At 41.9% G+C, this 17,930-nt stretch overlaps 1 protein-coding gene across 1 annotated transcript; it reads right to left on the reverse strand.

Moving 5' to 3' along the window:
• Window positions 1–1,048: 1,048 nt before the first annotated feature.
• Window positions 1,049–17,420, reverse strand: CLTB (clathrin light chain B). The gene is made up of 5 exons (XM_088133921.1): window positions 16,834–17,420; window positions 10,885–10,934; window positions 6,223–6,340; window positions 5,314–5,425; window positions 1,049–2,319 (listed from the first exon to the last, which is right to left on the reverse strand). Exons 1-5 carry the CDS (start codon window positions 17,018–17,020, stop codon window positions 2,148–2,150), a joined length of 639 nt encoding a protein of 212 aa, XP_087990047.1. The 5' UTR covers window positions 17,021–17,420; the 3' UTR covers window positions 1,049–2,147.
• Between the last annotated feature and the right edge of the window lie 510 nt (window positions 17,421–17,930).

Below are 17,930 nucleotides of genomic sequence, written 5' to 3' on the forward strand. Positions count from 1 at the left end.
CCGGTGCTCCAGAAGGGATGTATGTTGTAGGATTGGTATGAACTTTTCATGTCAAATGACATCTTGGATCCACAGAATATAAGCCAAGGACATGCAAGAGAAAGACTTGCTACAAAAGTCTTTCCATACAACGCTTTGTGCTGAATAGGTTTCAGCCCAACCCATTTTTAGCTTATGAGTAACAAAAAGCACAAGCCTTCATTAACTAAAGGAGCAACTTCTCTCATGGGACTACCTCTAGAAGATGATATGGCCCCAACCCCCGCCCCCTTTGGGTAACATTGTCAGGTCTTCAAAGGATGACTTCTAATATGCCACTTTCTGGTATGATATAACCCACATATGGAAAATGCTGAAGTTACCATAAGAGAGAAAATACTGGAAAAGGGTGTCTTCCCTGGACTAGTAACTTCAATGTATCGTGGTTCTTTCTTGAAAATGTTTTACTATGCAAAAATGATATATTGAATTTACCACGAGGACATTTTACATGTAAAATACATATGCAAACCCATGCTAAATTATGTAGTGAACACAGCCCATATATGCTGTACATACAGCTATATTGTCATGAATATTTCACCCTGCTACACAACAGCTAAGATGAAGTAACAAGCCCCGTCTTTCTAAAGCCACATTTTTGAAACTGATCTTACAGCCTTATGCTGCTGAATTGTTTTCTTCTGTGCATTTGCTCAAGTGAAGAATCTTCACCGAAGGAGCCAAGCAGCCCTTTCTAGTAAAACGTACACCCAAAGGGAAATTGGAAGAATTATTGACTCTTCTTTAATTACAGCAAAAGAGATTGCAGATCTGAGCTAGTAGTATGGAAAGGAAGAAAGACTAGGAAAAACTTTCACCATCTGACATTGCTGTTCACACAAAACTTCCTCTGGGTAGCTGGATTGGAAAACCATCATACTAGCAAGGACATGAGTTGCTGGATGCAAAGCCCTGAAAACCGAGAGGGCAAATATTCTCTGGAACAAGAGTGACATGTCTATGTCTGAAACCTTAAACATATTTACATAAGTCTTACTGCATACTGTGGCATTAAATGCCAAGAAAATGTGCACATAAATCATAGTGTTTAGTTGGGTGTGTTAGCTACATGAGTGACAACAGAAGAATAGGCTTTTGTTTGTTTAAATCTACAGCTCTCTCAGTGGAGAAGATCCAAAGAAGGTACCTTTGTAATAACATCCAGTTTAACTCTACATTGTAGCTATACATTTAGTGTATCCTTAAGCAAATATGGAATAACCTTTGAAGAGAGGAGTGAAAGTGAAGGAATCTGCTTGTATATTCTTCCTAGTCATCAGCTAAGCCTAAAGAATATCTCAAAAGGAGAAACGGCGTTCTTTTCAGTGCAAGCAGCTCTTTGTGCAGTGGTTTCATGTTTGACTGTAGCTCTTCCACAGCTTCATACAAATCTCATTTTCAGGTTTGCCAATAAAAGTGTAGCACACACATCTAGCATTACTTCAGTTTTCAGTTCACCTCTCTTCGCACATTTGCTCTTGAAGGGCTCACTTTCTAAGAGATCTCTTCAATCTGACTGTGCCCACAACGCCCCCGCACAAGTGGGAAGCGCAACTGAGTCCCAATTCTCTAACTGTTGGCCATTCCTGAGAATCATGCTCATCACTCAGGTAAAAAAAACCAGCAACAGAACTGGGACTAGAATTCTGTGCACAGCCCTAAGCTCAGTTTTAGCACTGCCTCCTAGGTCTAGTACAAATGACTGGAGAGGGGGATGATGTTTAACCTATTAAACCAGCCAGGTCTGAGAGGAGAAGATAATGGCAAGACCAGGGGACTGGGAAACTCTGAATGACCCAATACTGAAAGTGACCTTTCTTGAAGGCAGCAAGGAAGAGGGCAGTTGCCCAAGGACCACACCATTAATAAATATGTGTAAAAAGATATCAGTGCACCCTTTAAGCAAAGTAAATTCAAGGGGAGGGTTACAGGCAGCCACCCAATCTAAGTGACAGGAACATACTGAGAAGAGAGGAAGAGGCAGGGGCAGGATGCTTTTGTTCCCTCATTCTGGTGGCCTTCTAAGCCTGTGGTGCTGCTGCTAAACCTGCTGGCAAAAGAGCCACCAGCACCCTCTCTCCAGCCCCGGCCTCTTTTCAGCTAGGTTAGCGGGCCAGAGGGATCTGTTTGAGGGAGATCAACACTGAGCGCATGCGTGAGACATCCTTGGACTGCTTGCTGCTCTTGGGATTGAAGTCGCAGAGTTGGGCCACCTTCTCCCATTCAGTGCCAGCCGTCTCTTCCTTGGACTCCTTTAGGAAGGCTTCCTCTGAGGCTCTGGAGAAGGCAAGGTAGGACATTGTCAGGCCAGAAAATAAGTTCAATAGTGTTTTGCCTCCAGACAAAGTCTGGGTAAGCACAAAACATTTACTGTTGGTTAACTGAACTATGATTTATCAAACTAACCACATTTTCTGCATTCACACATTATGCTAAATATAAATTAATTAGATAGGCCTGATCTGTATCACCCAATAGATTAAAACCTGGTTGGTTAGTTTATGGTTCAGTCTATCATGTGAATACAGCCATTGAGATCTGTGAAAAAGGGAATTTCCCAGAACCTATTTTCCTTCTTTTAAGAGACATTCTGGCTAATGAATTTTGTAACACTGAGCACCAAGTAAACGCACATATTCTCACAGTATGAGGGAGTGACGTTGGGGCTGCTGTCTGTGCTTGGGAAGGGTAAGCTGCAGCCAGGCAGAAACACTTCTCACCCCATTTCCCTCATTTCCCTGACTGTCACAAGCATCCAAGCCAGCTTTCCAGTTGCCTGTGATAACTGAGCCACACCCTGGCGTTTTCAAGGACTTGCCAGCATCCAGAGGCAGCTTCAACCCACCCAGGTTCTTAGCTTAGAAAAGCAAACATTAAGACAGAGTCAGGAGGAGGTGTGTGTAGAGGGCACGGGTATAAGAGGAAAGGTGGCAAGCAAACAGCCTACAGAAGGGGAAGCAGAGGCAATGTCTGAAGATTGGCAGCTATTACAAGCAGGCAAGAGGACTATCATTCGACTGCCAGGACCACAGGTTGTGGTGAGCAGCATAACCTGGTGGGACTCCTGCCTGGACCTTGGAGGTTTGCTGGGAGCTCAGTAGCAACTAGAAGAGGAACAACCACACTGAAGCAGCACCTCATCTCAACTACTGAAAGAGTATTTGGAAAAAGGCAAAGGTTGCATGCCACTTTAAGACTTTATATATTTATAGAGACTTTATACATTTTATAGACTTTTGCTTGAACTAACCATTAAAGGGCTAAGTATAAAAGACAAATTTACATGGCAACATCACCTTGCAAGTCCTAGATGGGCGGAGAGCAGTAGTCTGTTGTTGGGGAAAGTGTGTGCTACAATAAAGCATTCTGTACAGATTTACTACACTGTAGCGTGTCCAGTCCTTGGGAAGCAAAGAACCCTCACACACAGCCATACCACCTGGGTGTGCAGATATAAAATACACTACATGCTAAATGCAGTTTACTTATTAGCCATAGTTTGGACATGGATCATCATGATCACAGGCTTGAAAAGTACTCTAGGTTTTCTGCTATCTCAGGTAACAAGAAAAATGAGTGTATGAATGAGTAACAACTGATAGGGCCAAGATATACACCTCACACTTGAAAGCAGGCTTAAGAGCAAAAATAAGCAAATCCTGGAACAGTTTGCATGGACAAACCTGAGACTAGGATGACTATATAGAACAAGCACTGAGACTTTTTGGAAGGACAGTAGGAGCATACAGTATAGGATTCAGGAACTGTTTGATATACAGCATTTAAGCAGCATCTCTCTGATATTACAGTATGAGGAACATTGCCAGACTAGTATCTGGCACTGCACGAAAACAAATAAAAAAGTAATTACAATATAGGCTTATGCAACCTATATAGGGGATGCTTATATGGCATGCTTTGGAGCACTTAGAAAGCATCATAAGCCTTATATTTAATAATAATAATTTATTAAAGTTATATGCCACCCGACTCCCAGCGACTCTGGGTGGTTTACAATTGTTAAAACATTTATAAAACAGAACAATATAAAAAATGCAAAAACAGCATAAGACAAAAGAACAACGATGGCAAGAAAATAAACCCAGAGGGTAACAGAAAGGGGCATCAATTGTCCTCTGCAAAGACCTGGGCAAAGAGCCAGGCCCTTTGAAATACCAGTAGGTATTTCTTGATAAGAAGTCTGTGGCAGAAGAAAATACACCTTTATCGCTTTGTTGCTTCTCTTCATAGACTGCTCCATCTCTCCTCTATAGTATATGTTTTTATACTTCCAACTGCTCCATCAATTTATGCCTTACCTTTTTGCTATGCCAGCAAGAAAACTGTTTATTAAGAATTAGAAACAGAAGAGACCCTTCTCCTTTATCTGCTTATCAAAAATAGTTTATATAAAATTATCAAAGGATTTCTTAGCTATGGATGATATGACACGGAGAGTAAATAACATTAATATTGTTAAATTAAATAAATTAAATAAATAATAAAGGCAGGATTAAAAAATCTAAAAAAAATTAAAGGAACATTGGGCTTCCTCAACATTAAAAGAATATTGGGAGTAAGGAAACTACACAATTAAATTATTATTCTCACACCACAGTAAATTATGAGAAGGAACTGAAGCAATTCTGGGCCTATTTTTGTGCTCACAAAATATCTAGCAAAAAAGCACACACTGCAGCTCCACATGTATGGTCCCTAGTTAAGAAAAGTTACCCCCAACCCCTAAAAAATGAGCAAGAGAGACATACACATAGCCAATCACATCTGCATCTGGCTGCTGGTAAAAGGCTTTGTCAGCAATCCTGTGGCGTGGTCCAGTAACAGGAGAAAGGGCAGAGCAGAATGGCAGCAAAGAGTTAAAGAGAGAAACACAGATTAGTAGTACCCTTAAAAGGGGAAGAGGCAGAACTAGATAGTACTTGAAAGTATTAGCAGCTTAGTGAGTTGATTAGAGGTTCATTAATCAAAGGTGTAGGAGAGAAAAAGAAAATACTTTACAGAAGTAAACTACTTGTCATAATGCCCCCACAGTGACAGACCTGGTACAGAGACAGCTAGATTCTAAGAACTAGAATTAAGCTTCCCAAGATTACATTATTTACATGCAGCCAAAGCAACCCACAGATATTTGCAGTAGCTATTATGACTATGTTTGAAAGAGTTAAAATTTACATCCAGCAGGATGACCTCTCATTTGTTGCAGATCCAAATATAAACAAGTAGTTAAGAAACCATTTTTCCCAGCTGTACCTGTTATTGGCCTGGTTCCTCTCCATTTGTTCATTCTGCCTTATGTTCCATTCCTCCAAGTCCTTCTTAGCCTTTTCACGCCATTCCTGTTCTAACACCTTAGAAGCAGCATCTAAAACCAAGAAAGATGTATCATGAAAGATACCAAGGGGATTCCTAAGTGCCTTAGCAAGCTAACCAGCCTAAATCTAGCCTGGCATGATCCAGAGGTATAGAATTACATCTTCATCATCCCCAGCAAAAGAGAGCTACCCTGGATAGGTGTGGTCATTAAGAGCTGGAAGTCATATGCTCAGCTTAAGAAGAAGGTATTGGTCTTCATTTATTGGAAGGGAGGCTGTTAGGAGCTGTGGATGACAAGGACAAAGACGTAGTCTGACATCTACATGGAATTTACAGATCAGAAAGCGCAAACGCTACAGTGATTAGTGAGGAGAAAAAAAATGCTGATTAGCTGTATCACTACACCATGAGGTATTTATTTAGCTGATGCTAGAAGTAAAACTTGAAGTAAAATATCTCATTATTATTTCTTATTCTATAATAATAATAATATTTTAATTTCTCATCATCTTCCTGGTTATATTTATATTCACTGCCTCCACTCTGCTCATCTATTGAAACCCTCTTCAATTCTGCTGCCCAATCTCCAGTTTATACTTTATTTTTGTATCATGAACCCTTTTCCTTTACAAAAATATCAACAGCGTCCTTTGCATTTTCTTTAAACTCTTTAAGGTAGCCTTTCTGCTGGCTAAATCTCTTCTCCATCATCTTCTTTCCTGCCCTACAAAAATTTTCCTTATACATGCAATTCTTATAGATGCTACATCTTTAAATTGTAATTTACATGACTATAGTTATATTTGAACTCCAGCTCAATTCCTGAGCAAATATTTTTATCCCCACCCAGTTCTTGCAGTCTCTTTTTCTGTTCCTCTCGCCATTTGCGAATGCTCTCAGGCTCCTGCGTCAGCCGGTCAGCTCTGGCAATGGCTGCATAGGCATCTGTAGGTCCATTGGATTCCTTTAGACAAAAGAAACCATGAGTGAAATATTGGTCTCCCCCAACCAGGAATGATTAGGAAGTAGAACACAGGAGTCTCCAATCTTGCCAAAATGTCTTGCATAAGATTATAGGCAAGTCCTAATCCTAGTTTGAGCATGAAACTGAGCAAACTCAGGGAGGCAGTGAAGGACAGGAAGGCCTGGCGCGATATGGTTCACGAAGAGTCGGATACGACTTAACGAATGAACAACAATCCTAGTTGATTGGGGGCTTATTAAGTATAATCCAGTAGGCATAAGTTATTTTCTCCTGAAGTTAATTCAAAGAACAAGGTATAGAATACTGACAATATGAGGATAGTCTGAGGACTCCCTCATGCAGAAACTAGCACAACTAGCTGCAATCTTATAAAAATACACTTTTCAAAGTTACATATTCAAGCTGGGAAATGAACATCTTCATTAGCCATGTACTTGACCTCTCTTAACCAACTTGCCTTGCCATTCACTGCCAACATGATTTTCATATCTGTGCTCCAGGTGAGTTCCTGAAATTCTAAGGGGTAATAGCTGTAAGTCAGCCTTTGTGATATAATTCTTATGATGTCACAATCTTTAAAGGGCCAATGTCTTGCTGCAATCTTACTCTGACCAGAACCAGAGGTTGATTTCAGTTGAGTTTTAAAACTGCCATTTGTGTCAACAGTTGTCATAGCAAGAACCATTTTCATAGCTTCAAGCTGAAATCACAAGGGAAATGCTAAAGGTGGTCATCTTCATGTAAAGGGCAGTAATGGTAATAATTAAATAAACCAGCTGCAAAATTTGAGAAGGTCCTCAATATAGATTCTGTTTATAGACCACAATTTTTAAAATGTTGGGTCCAGCATCAGGTTCCCCAGTTATTTCCAGAAATCTGTGCTGTGGCTTGTTTTTACATAATCAGCAGAATGACCCTATGAACAATCTTTCCACCTGATCTGGAATTAACCAAAAGGCTAGCTAGTTTTCTTCTGCACCTGTTACTGCACCTTCCAGTATAAAAGAGTAACTGAGATCTATACAATGTAGGTAGGAATACTGTTTCTGGATCTACTGCTTCAGATGGGGCTAGATCAGGTTCACCTACTACTTCAGGTTGGACTAGGTACTTTATGGTGATGAATTGTCATCTGGAGTTGCCTTGTCTGGAGACGAGTAGAAGAAAATGAGAGGGAGGCAAATTGCTCAGCCCAAAAAAGGAAACTCTGAGGACTGGGGAAGGTGGTTGTTTGGGAGAGGGGAGGAAGAGAAAAAGAAGAGGGGAATGTGCAGTTAGAAAGCTCTATTTCTATAATACTGCTGCTTGTAGTGTTGAACATAGCCCAACTGACTCCTCAGTAAGCTAAATTATCTCCAATATAATTACATAACTCTAAATCAAACCAAGAAGAAGCCAAAAGTTCCAGTAATAGCCACTGCCTTTCCATCCACCTCAGCCGACAAGAGGTTGTCATATATCATGCTGTAGAATGGTACTCCATGAAAGATTATGCCTCTGATCCTCCTTAGTAGCTCATTTAAATGATTTCCCATACACAATATTGTAAATGTGCTATGAAACTGTGGGATAATATCAGAAGATATTAAAGGATTTTACCTAAAAAACCTGAAATGTGTACTGTACAATTCTACTAGCATGATAGGGTTCCTCTACAATATAAAAAAGGCACAAAACTGTTATTTGGTAATCATACATTGGTATGCAGCTTATTTAGTGCAATCAGAGCATTGCCTCAAAGAAACTATTGTCTTTTTGGAATATCTAAGCTATTCCAAGATAGGAGGGAAAAGTAGATGAAATCACACAGAAAGATGCTTTCTGGGTGGAAGCTGGAGTAAATAATATAGGATATGCCTGCAATTTTCAGATCAGCATTCTTTCATCCAATACAAAGAAACAATGCTAGCTTATTTACATTTGTCAATCTCACTTGTTCCCATTTGTGAAGTGCTTGATATAACCAAAAGACAGAATTATTGCAGTGGAATTTACACAGCTAAATTCTTTATCTGATGGAAAGTAACGTAGCAGTTCAATTTCCTGGGAGTTAGTCCCACTAAATTAAATGGACTTAGTGCTAAATAAACATACACAGGATTGCACTGATTCATGTTTCCCTCAATAGAAACAAAGAAAAGGAAAAACTGAAGATGCCTCCTTGGGTCTGGCAGAATGCTACTGTCTGCCTTTTCCAATCTGGTATCTTCCAGACTGGTTAGACTTTATCTTTGGCCATGCCTGCTGAAAATTAAGGAAGCAGAGATATGACTCACCTAGAAGGTTGTATACCGTGTGCACAATTATTAGGCAAGTGAGTATTTTGACCATATCATCATTTTTATGCATATTTTCCACCTCCAAGCTGTAGAAACCTGAATGCTTATTGGATATAAGCATATCAGGTGATGTGTATTTGTGTAATGAGGGAGGGTGTGGCCTAAGGAGATCGACACCCTATATCGAGATGTGCATAATTATTAGGCAGCTTCTTTTCCTCAGGCAAAATGGGCCAAAAAAGAGATTTAACTGACTCTGAAAAGTCAAAAATTGTAAAAAGTCTTTCAGAGGGATGCAGCACTCTTGAAATTGCTAAGATACTGGGGCGTGACCACAGAACCATCAAACGTTTTGTTGCAAATAGTCAACAGGGTCTCAAGAAACGTGTTGAGAAAAAAAGACGCAAATTAACTGCCAAAGATTTGAGAAAAATAAAACGTGAAGCTACCAGGAACCCATTATCCTCCAGTGCTGTCATATTCCAGAACTGCAACCTACCTGGAGTGCCCAAAGTACAAGGTGTTCAGTGCTCAGAGACATGGCCAAGGTAAGGAAGGCTGGAACTCGACCACCACTGAACAAGACACATAAATTGAAACGGCAAGACTGGGCCAAGAAATATCTGAAGACAGATTTTTCAAAGGTTTTATGCACTGATGAGATGAGAGTGACTCTTGACAGACCAGATGGATGGGCCTGTGGCTGGATCAGTAACAGGCACAGAGCTCCACTTCGACTCAGACGCCAGCAAGGTGGAGGTTGGGTACTGGTATTGGCTGGTGTTATTACAGATGAGCTAGCTGGACCTTTTCGGGTTGAAGATGGACTCAAAATCAACTTCCAAACCTACTACCGGTTTTTCAAAGACACTTTCTTCAAGCAGTGGTACAGGAAAAAGTCTGCATCTTTCAAGAAGACCATGATGTTTATGCAGGACAATGCTCCATCACATGCATCGAAGTACTCCATTGTGTGGCTAGCCAGTAAAGGCCTCAAAGATGAAAGAAGAATGACATGGCCCCCTTCCTCACCTGACCTAAACCCTATTGAGAACTTGTGGTCCCTTCTCAAACAGGAGATTTATGGTGAAGGAAAACAGTACACCTCTCTGAACAGTGTCTGGGAGGCTGTGGTTGCTGCTGCACAAAAAGTTGATCGTCAGCAGATCAAGAAACTGACAGACTCCATGAATGGGAGGCTTATGACTATTATTGCAAAGAAGGGTGGCTATATTGGTCACTGATTTTTTTGTTTGAAATGTCAGAAATGTTTATTTGTAAATTTTGAGTTGTTTGTTTATTATTCTCACTTTAACAGATGAAAATAAATGAGTGAGATGGGAGAATTTTCATATAGTTGCCCAATAATTGTGCACACATAGATATGCTCCTAAGAAAGCCAAAACCTCACTTTTACTTTCTTAAATATTCAGGTTTGAGGTTTATTAACATTTTGGATTGACCGAGAGCACTGTAGTTGTTCAATAATGAAATTCATCCTCAAAAATACAACTTGCCTAATCATTGTGCATGCAGTGTAAAAGCCTACTCACATCAATACTGCCTTTCCATACTTCTGTACTATATCTATGTTCAATTGGATGTTCAGCCCCACAACAACCCATGTCTAATTCATCCCCTCCTTACAATCATCATTATCTCCCTCAATAATGTCAGTGCCTTCAAATGGGCTCCAGTTAATATTAGAACAAAATACTTACAAGCCGTTACTATAGATGACTGACTGGAAAATGGATAAGCACCATTTTTTTGTGGCTTTAACTTTCATCAGCCCCAGTCAGCACAACCAAGGAAAAGGGACTACAGAAATGGTAGTCCAAACTATCTAGGGTAAGAGGATGCTAATAAAAGAGAATATCTGTAGCTCAGGGTTGAACTGTGGAGTTCTTGGTGCTCTCTGACCTTGGTTGTTTGCTTGCAGACATTTCATTACCCAACTAGGTAACATCATCAGTGCTAGTGAGTGTGGGGTTTGCTGCCTGCTTACATGCAGTACCATACAAGAGGATGCTATTGTAAACAATTTCAGCCAAAAACTGAAGAAAAATTACTAGCACTCTTCCCTTTTGAGTAACCATCAAAAAAAGCCAAATGCCTCAGATAAGACTTCTTAAATAAATGTCTCTAAGGTTTGGATACCTCTACTACAGCTATTCTTCTGTACAATATATTCACTTTTGTATGTCTTATCTTCAGAGCCCCACTCAGTTCACAGACTCTCACCTGAAAAATATCACCGTTCACAGTAGCTCCTCCTGTGTTTTCAAAATTAGCTGCAACAAAGGAAAAATATGGAAGTATTACTCAGTGCTACTGTACAGCATAAGAGGAAACATTCAGTCACCAGCTACTTGCAGAGTTTCAGCTGCAAAAGACAGGCCAGCACCAGACTTTATTTTGAAAAGCACCTCCCTGTTTGGATGAGTGGGGAGAAGGATATTTATTCAAGCAATAGCAGCACATGAGAACTGTGAAAGGAGATATAGGCCTCCAGCAGAGCTGAGGTCCAAGACTTGGGATAGTTTTTTAAAAAGAAAAACAACTTGTTGAAAGGAAAAATCTCCTGCACTTGGTGTCTTCACAGTCACACCCATGCACGGTTTTTTGGTGGTAATATACAGGTGAAACTCGAAAAATTAGAATATCGTGCAAATGTTCATTTATGTCAGTATGGCAACTCAAAAGGTGAAACCAATATATGAGATAGACGCATTACATGCAAAGCGAGATATGTCAAGCCTTACTTTGGTATAATTGGGATGATTATGGCATAGAGCTTATGAAAACCCCAAATTCACAATCTCAGAAAATTAGAATATTACATGACATCAATAACACAAGGATTGGAAATAGAACAATATCAGACCTCTGCAAAGTATAAGCATGCATATGTACTCAGTACTTGGTTTGGGCCCCTTTTGCAGCAATGACTGCCGCAATGCGGCATGACATGGATGCTATCAGCCTGTGGCACTGCTGAGGTGTTATGGAAGACCAGGATGCTTCAATAGCGGCCTTCAGCTCCGCTGCATTGTTCGGTCTCATGTCCCTCATCTTTCTCTTGGCAATGCCCCATAGATTCTCTATGGGGTTCAGGTCAGGCGAGTTTGCTGGCCAATCAAGCACAGTAATCCCATGGTCATTGAACCAGGTTTTGGTACTTTTGGCAGTGTGGGCAGGTGCCAAGTCCTGCTGTAAAATGAAGTCAGCATCCCCATAAAGCTCGTCTGCGGAAGGAAGCATGAAGTGCTCCAAAACCTCCTGGTAGACGGCTGCGTTGACCCTGGACTTAATGAAGCACAGTGGACCAACACCAGCAGATGACATGGCTCCCCAAATCAACACAGACTGTGGAAACTTCACACTGGACTTCAAGCATCGTGCATTGTGTGCCTCTCCATTCTTCCTCCAGACTCTGGATCCTTGGTTCCCAAATGAGATGCAAAGGTTGCTCTCATCAGAAAAGAGGACTTTGGACCACTGGGCAACAGACCAGTTCTTTTTTTCTGTAGCCCAGGTAAGACGCTTCTGACGTTGTTTGTTGTTCAGGAGCGGCTTGACAAGAGGAATACGACATTTGAAGCCCATGTCCAGGATCCGTCTGTGTGTGGTGGCTCTTGATGCACTAACTCCAGCCTCAGTCCACTCCTTGTGAAAGTCCCCAACACTTTTGAATGGCCTTTTCCTGACAATCCTCTCCAGGCTGCGGTCATCCCTGCTGCTTGTGCACCTTTTTCTTCCACACTTTTCCCTTCCACATAACCTTCTATTGATGTGCTTTGATACAGCACTTTGGGAACATCCAACTTCTTTTGCAATTACCTTTTGGGGCTTTCCCTCCTTATGGAGGGTGTCAATGATGGTTTTCTGCACAACTGTCAGGTCAGCAGTCCTTCCCATGCTTGTGATTCCTACTGAACCAGCCTGAGAGACCATTTAAAGGCTCAGGAACCCTTTGTAGGTGTTATGGATTCATTAGCTGATTAGAGTGGGACATTTTGAGCCTAGAATATTGAACCTTTTCACACTATTCTAATTTTCTGAGATTGTGAATTTGGGGTTTTCATAAGCTCTACGCCATAATCATCCCAATTATACCAAAGTAAGGCTTGACATATCTTGCTTTGCATGTAATGCGTCCATCTCATATATTGGTTTCACCTTTTGAGTTGCCATACTGACATAAATGAACATTTGCACGATATTCTAATTTTTCGAGTTTCACCTGTAGCTGTGGCTTGCCATTGCCTTTTTCTGGGATGTTTTCAGACTTTCAAGTCTAGGAAAAGAATGAATATGTTTGTATGAACCCACTAAGCCAAAGCTAGTTATTTTTCATTTTGGTTGCAATTCCAGCCATCTTTACTGGTTATTCGACATTTTTATTTTTATTTATTTATTTTATTTTTTATAATTTATTCAACATCTTTACCGGTTATTCAGCATATTTATTCAATTTATTCGACATATTTACTGATTATCCAACATTTCTGATTTGTAATGTTTTTCATATTGGGGGAATAAAAGTATAATGGCCCAATTAGGATTGCAGCCATCGTGCTTGGGGAGAAGAAGGCAGCCACATCTCTGTCCCCATTTCATCTCTATCTATACCTGTTGTGGGTGAAAAATGAGATGACAGACAGCAGAGATGCTGTGTATGGCTTATGCAATAAGCCACTTAGAATTGTATATGAGAAGTGATATAGAACACCTATATTAATAAATGTTACAGCCACTCATCTCTATGTCTAAAAGCCAGAAGGGAAAGTTAGCCATATAATAGATGAATAAATGTATCAGAAACCATGAAGACAAACTGTGGTTCAAGCACTTTAGCCACAATTTCACCTATGTCAGGGTAAAAACATCATGCTTGGCAAACTAAAAATGGTTTAACATGTCATCTGGAGTTTGCTTTGATACTCTGGGGTTACTGGTTAATAAAATTTACCAAATGTATCTCTGTATATAAGATTGTTGTTGTCTGTACATTTATTAAGCCATAGTTTATTTAACCATGGTGTTAAATAAGCAGTAGTGATTTGGTTCATTATAATACTGCCATAAATCAAAGTTTATACACCCTAACAGCTGGATTCATGCAATGCATATTATCCTATTTTGTACCCATCCATTTTCTCACAAAGATATTTTTCCTTTTGGATCATAAAATGGTAAAAGGGCAGACAAGACAAACTGTACTGCATAGCTAATTAGAACAATTTACTGCCCTCTAGATATTTTGGATAAAAATGCCCATAATCCATATCTAGCAAATAGCTGTATAGTCTGACATATTGGAATATATCTGGAAAATTTGAAGGTAAGCAAGCTCTAGATATTATCACTAGATTTCAATATCCAAATGCTGTAATGGAAGCAAATATTTATCTTTTTCCCCTTTTTCTTTAGTTTTAAGAGCACAGAAATCCATCCTGTTCTGATTCTGGCAAACCTATACAGGCTTAATTAACTGCTGGCACATGCCATAACGGTTCTTGATCTTACCCTGAGTTTCCAACGTTCTCTCAGTTTAAAAAGATTGTTTTTTTACATGTGACATTTGGTATCTATGAAGTAGCTTTATTTCAGAAGCTGCATTTTCCCAGACAAAGATCATATATCAAACCAAGCTACATTTAAACCACAGTTTATTAGACATATATTAGTTGCCTGGTTTGGATAGAATTTAACCCATAAATCATAATTTATAAACCACAGTGGCTAAGTTCATATACTGCAAAAAGCCAAACAGACCACACTACTGCTTAGCTTGATTTATGAAGCCAGCTTATTATTTTTTAAATGTTGGGCAACTGAAATAGAAACAAGCTGTGCATCCTGACTATTTTATTTTGATTTTATTTATTTATTTATGTGAATTTATTAGCCACCCAACTCCAATGGATTCTTGGCATCCTGGAAGGCTTTTTTTAGTCTTTTCTCACCCCATCTCACTGATTACACACACACACACACACACGTGTCGCTTCCTTGTGAGATGGGCAGTGTCTAAATTCGAAATATAAATAAATATATACACACATATACATACATATACACACCTGTGGCTGAAATATTGGACTAAATAATATCAATCAATCCAGAGGTAGAGGTAGAGCAACATCAATCACTGAATGTGGCCTGGATATGGCCATCAGAAGTGGGCTGCAAAAAATCTGGCTGAACATTAGATGGCAGCAGAGAGATACAGAAATCTAACTCTTGTATCCAGAAGCGGTCTGGATTTTGGCAGTCCAAGTCTAGCAGCCCTAGGTCTATATGGTGATAAGAAATCTTTATCAACAGTTTAAATAGTTTCTGGGATTCTGGGCTGCTCCCGTCTCTTTGAAAAGGTCAGATAGACTATGAAAATAGGAGCTGTGGCTAAAGAGTGTTTTCTTTCTTGTAAGTTGTTATATTTGCTACTGACCGCTAGGAGGTATAATACAACCAGTTTCATCCTTGCAGAGGACAAGTTGCATAGTGCCTCCTAGCAGTAAGTAACAAATTTACAAGAAAAAACTATGTACCCGCTCCCACTTAGAGGGGAGGTCCAAGGCCTCTAATATGAGGCCCAGGCAAAACTAAGTTATATGCTCTCTAGTCTGAAAATGTAGGTTGTATCTCCATAGCATCAATACAGCTTCAATTTCTTGCCTGGGAACCAGATAAGCTTCATGACTGCTACCTCAGCAGAAGCAAGAACAAACTTGTTGTTTGCTCGTTCTGCTTCTGCGCTTCGAGCAACAGTAGGACATACAGAAATTAACCAGTGCAGCTTTGTTTTGGCAATGAACAGAAAAGGTTGCCTGCTAAACTTCCAGGTGTCCCAACTAGCAGGAAACAGAAAAGTATGCCAGTTTAAAAATGGAGAGCTTTAGCTGGATTCAGCTATGAAAGAGAAGTGGTAATTTGGGGCTGTGAAACATCTCTTCTTTCTGTCACTTCCTTGCAGAGTCTCTTTCCTTCCCCTGATATCACCCACATCTTGAATATTGGGCTGCACCCAGGTCTGGTCTGGCAACCTTTGCCAGGCCTCCTCCCAAAGCTAAACCAGAATGTCAGTGATACATCAAATTCCAATCATCATCTCTTCCTTCTGCGGCCTCTCTTCCCCAGCCCAATGCTTGGGCCTAATGCTGTCTGTTCTTGTCTTAGCCAAAGAAAGCATTATTCACAAAAACAGGGCTCCTGATGGGTCTTGCAGGTCCTATATTACAGAGCCTGTTTCTTTTTCCTTCCCTAGTTAGCCACAACTGCTCCGAAGAGTCAAAGGTGTTTGTCCCTTCTGAGACTCCCAACCCACAGCTGGTGCCTGATGCAGAGCTGGCTCCATGAGAGGGAGGATGAAAAATCCAGCCTGTTCCACAAAGCAGGGACTCAGAGCAAACTACATTCACTTACATATATACCTGGCATGCTCTTTGTGCTAAGCCATGGTTAATTCAAACAGCCTACAGAAGAGCCCTAATTGCTTTTACATGAAGGCAAAACAAAATCAAGCCACTTGATGGCTTAATATAAGGCATAAACCCAGCCAGAGATTCATTGTGTGGCCATAGAAGAGTCACTATTCTGTAGCCTCAGTATTTTATTAGATTTATATCCTGCCTTTGTTTTAGAGCTCAAGACAGTGCATACAGTGCCTCTTTCTCTTATTTCTCCTCACAACAACCCTCTGAGGTAGACTGAGCCAAGGGGGAGAGCAATTGGCCCAAAGTCCCGCAACAACCTCTCTGTGACTGAAGGTGGGATGAAGCTCCTGATCCCCTTTCCACAACTCAGGAACAAGAGTGGCCTGCCAGAAAGACTGGCAAGAATGCATCGCCGGCACCCCGTTTGGAAAGATATATTTAGACTACAATTCCCATCACCACTGGACTTGCTGGCTTGCATGAGGGCCCCAGCACACGACTCTTCAGTTTTGGCTGGCCGGCTGGCCTTCCGTGGCAGGCAGGCAAGAGTTAAAGACCTCGGAGCCAGGCAGCCACCGAGATGGCTGATGGCCGCAGCTTCTGACTCAGCCGCCCTTCGGGAAAGATCCTGCTTCCCCCGGGGGGCGCCCGCTCGGCTCCCCCGCAGCCCCCGGCGCCGTGTCACGGCAGGCCACGTGCGCGTCCCCTTCCCGGAGGGGCCGCCCGCCGCCTCCTCGCCCCGCGCGCTCACCCCGGGGCTCCCCGGCGGCCTCCTGGCTGCTCCTCGCGGCCCCTTCGGCGCAGCTGATGCCCTCGTCGTTCTCGATCCCCGCAATCTCGTTCTCCTGCTGAGCAAGGAAGGCGGCGGCCGGGTCCTCCTCGGCGGCCTCGGCTGCTCCGCTTTCCGAGGAGGAGAAGAAGCCGAAGTCGTCCGCCATGGCGGCCGTTTCCCGCAGCTCCCAAGCCCGCCTTCCTCCGGGATGAGCGCGTTGAGCAGCGCCCGCAGCCTCGGCGGCCGAGAGACGCTCCGGGAGCCGGCCAGCCAAGCAGTGGGCGACCAGGAACCGCCGGCTCAGCTGTCACTGCGACGCCTGCGGGAGGAGACTGACGAGGCGAAAGGAGGTGACCTCACCCGCCAGGCTGCTAGCGCATTCCGGAGCCATTAGAGGGAAGCAGCCGCCGCCGCCGCCGCCGCAGCTCTGAAGGCAGAGTAGTTCCGCTCCCCGGAGCTTTGGCGTGAGCAGGATGAACGTCTCACCTACTGCTGGGGGTACTGTCGCATCCTGACACTCAACAACCTCGTTACGCCCTCAGGAGATACGCTCTCTATAAAGCACGGACTCGCTTGCTGCTCTGATGGTACCGGGCCAGCAAATAAATTAGCAATTGACAATCTTTTCCAAGTCAGCCTCTTGAAAAGTTCCACTCGCTTGCTTGCCTGCTTTCCTTGTCTCTTCTCCCCTTGCACCTAAACATGGTACAAAGATGACCTGGCAGCCCCTTTTTTCTGCAATGTTCCCATAATGCTGCCTTCATCTGGCCCCTAACCCATGAATAAACCAGTTTAACTCTTTAACTGTACATTAAAATAATGCTTCCGCCCCCACCCCTTAAGCTGATGGCATCCAATAGCACCCACAAGTCTTCCCAAATCAGGTGAATAATGGTGCCATAGGTGGGATCAAAGCAGCATTTAGTGGTCAAGCACTGTCTCTCTGGGCCCTGATCAGCTTCATCAGCTGCCTCTATATTGTCTCTTCAGAGAGCTGAATATAGCAGTGTGGGCCATTCATCTGTCAGAATTGTGCAACAGTGTTAAATTGCAGGGGATGTTTTAACATTATGGTC

This window comes from Python bivittatus, unplaced genomic scaffold (assembly GCF_059951505.1).
Source record: "Python bivittatus isolate LINGU-HERP-01145 unplaced genomic scaffold, Pbiv_v1 ctg000080_np1212, whole genome shotgun sequence".
In the NCBI taxonomy this organism is placed as follows: domain Eukaryota; kingdom Metazoa; phylum Chordata; class Lepidosauria; order Squamata; family Pythonidae; genus Python; species Python bivittatus.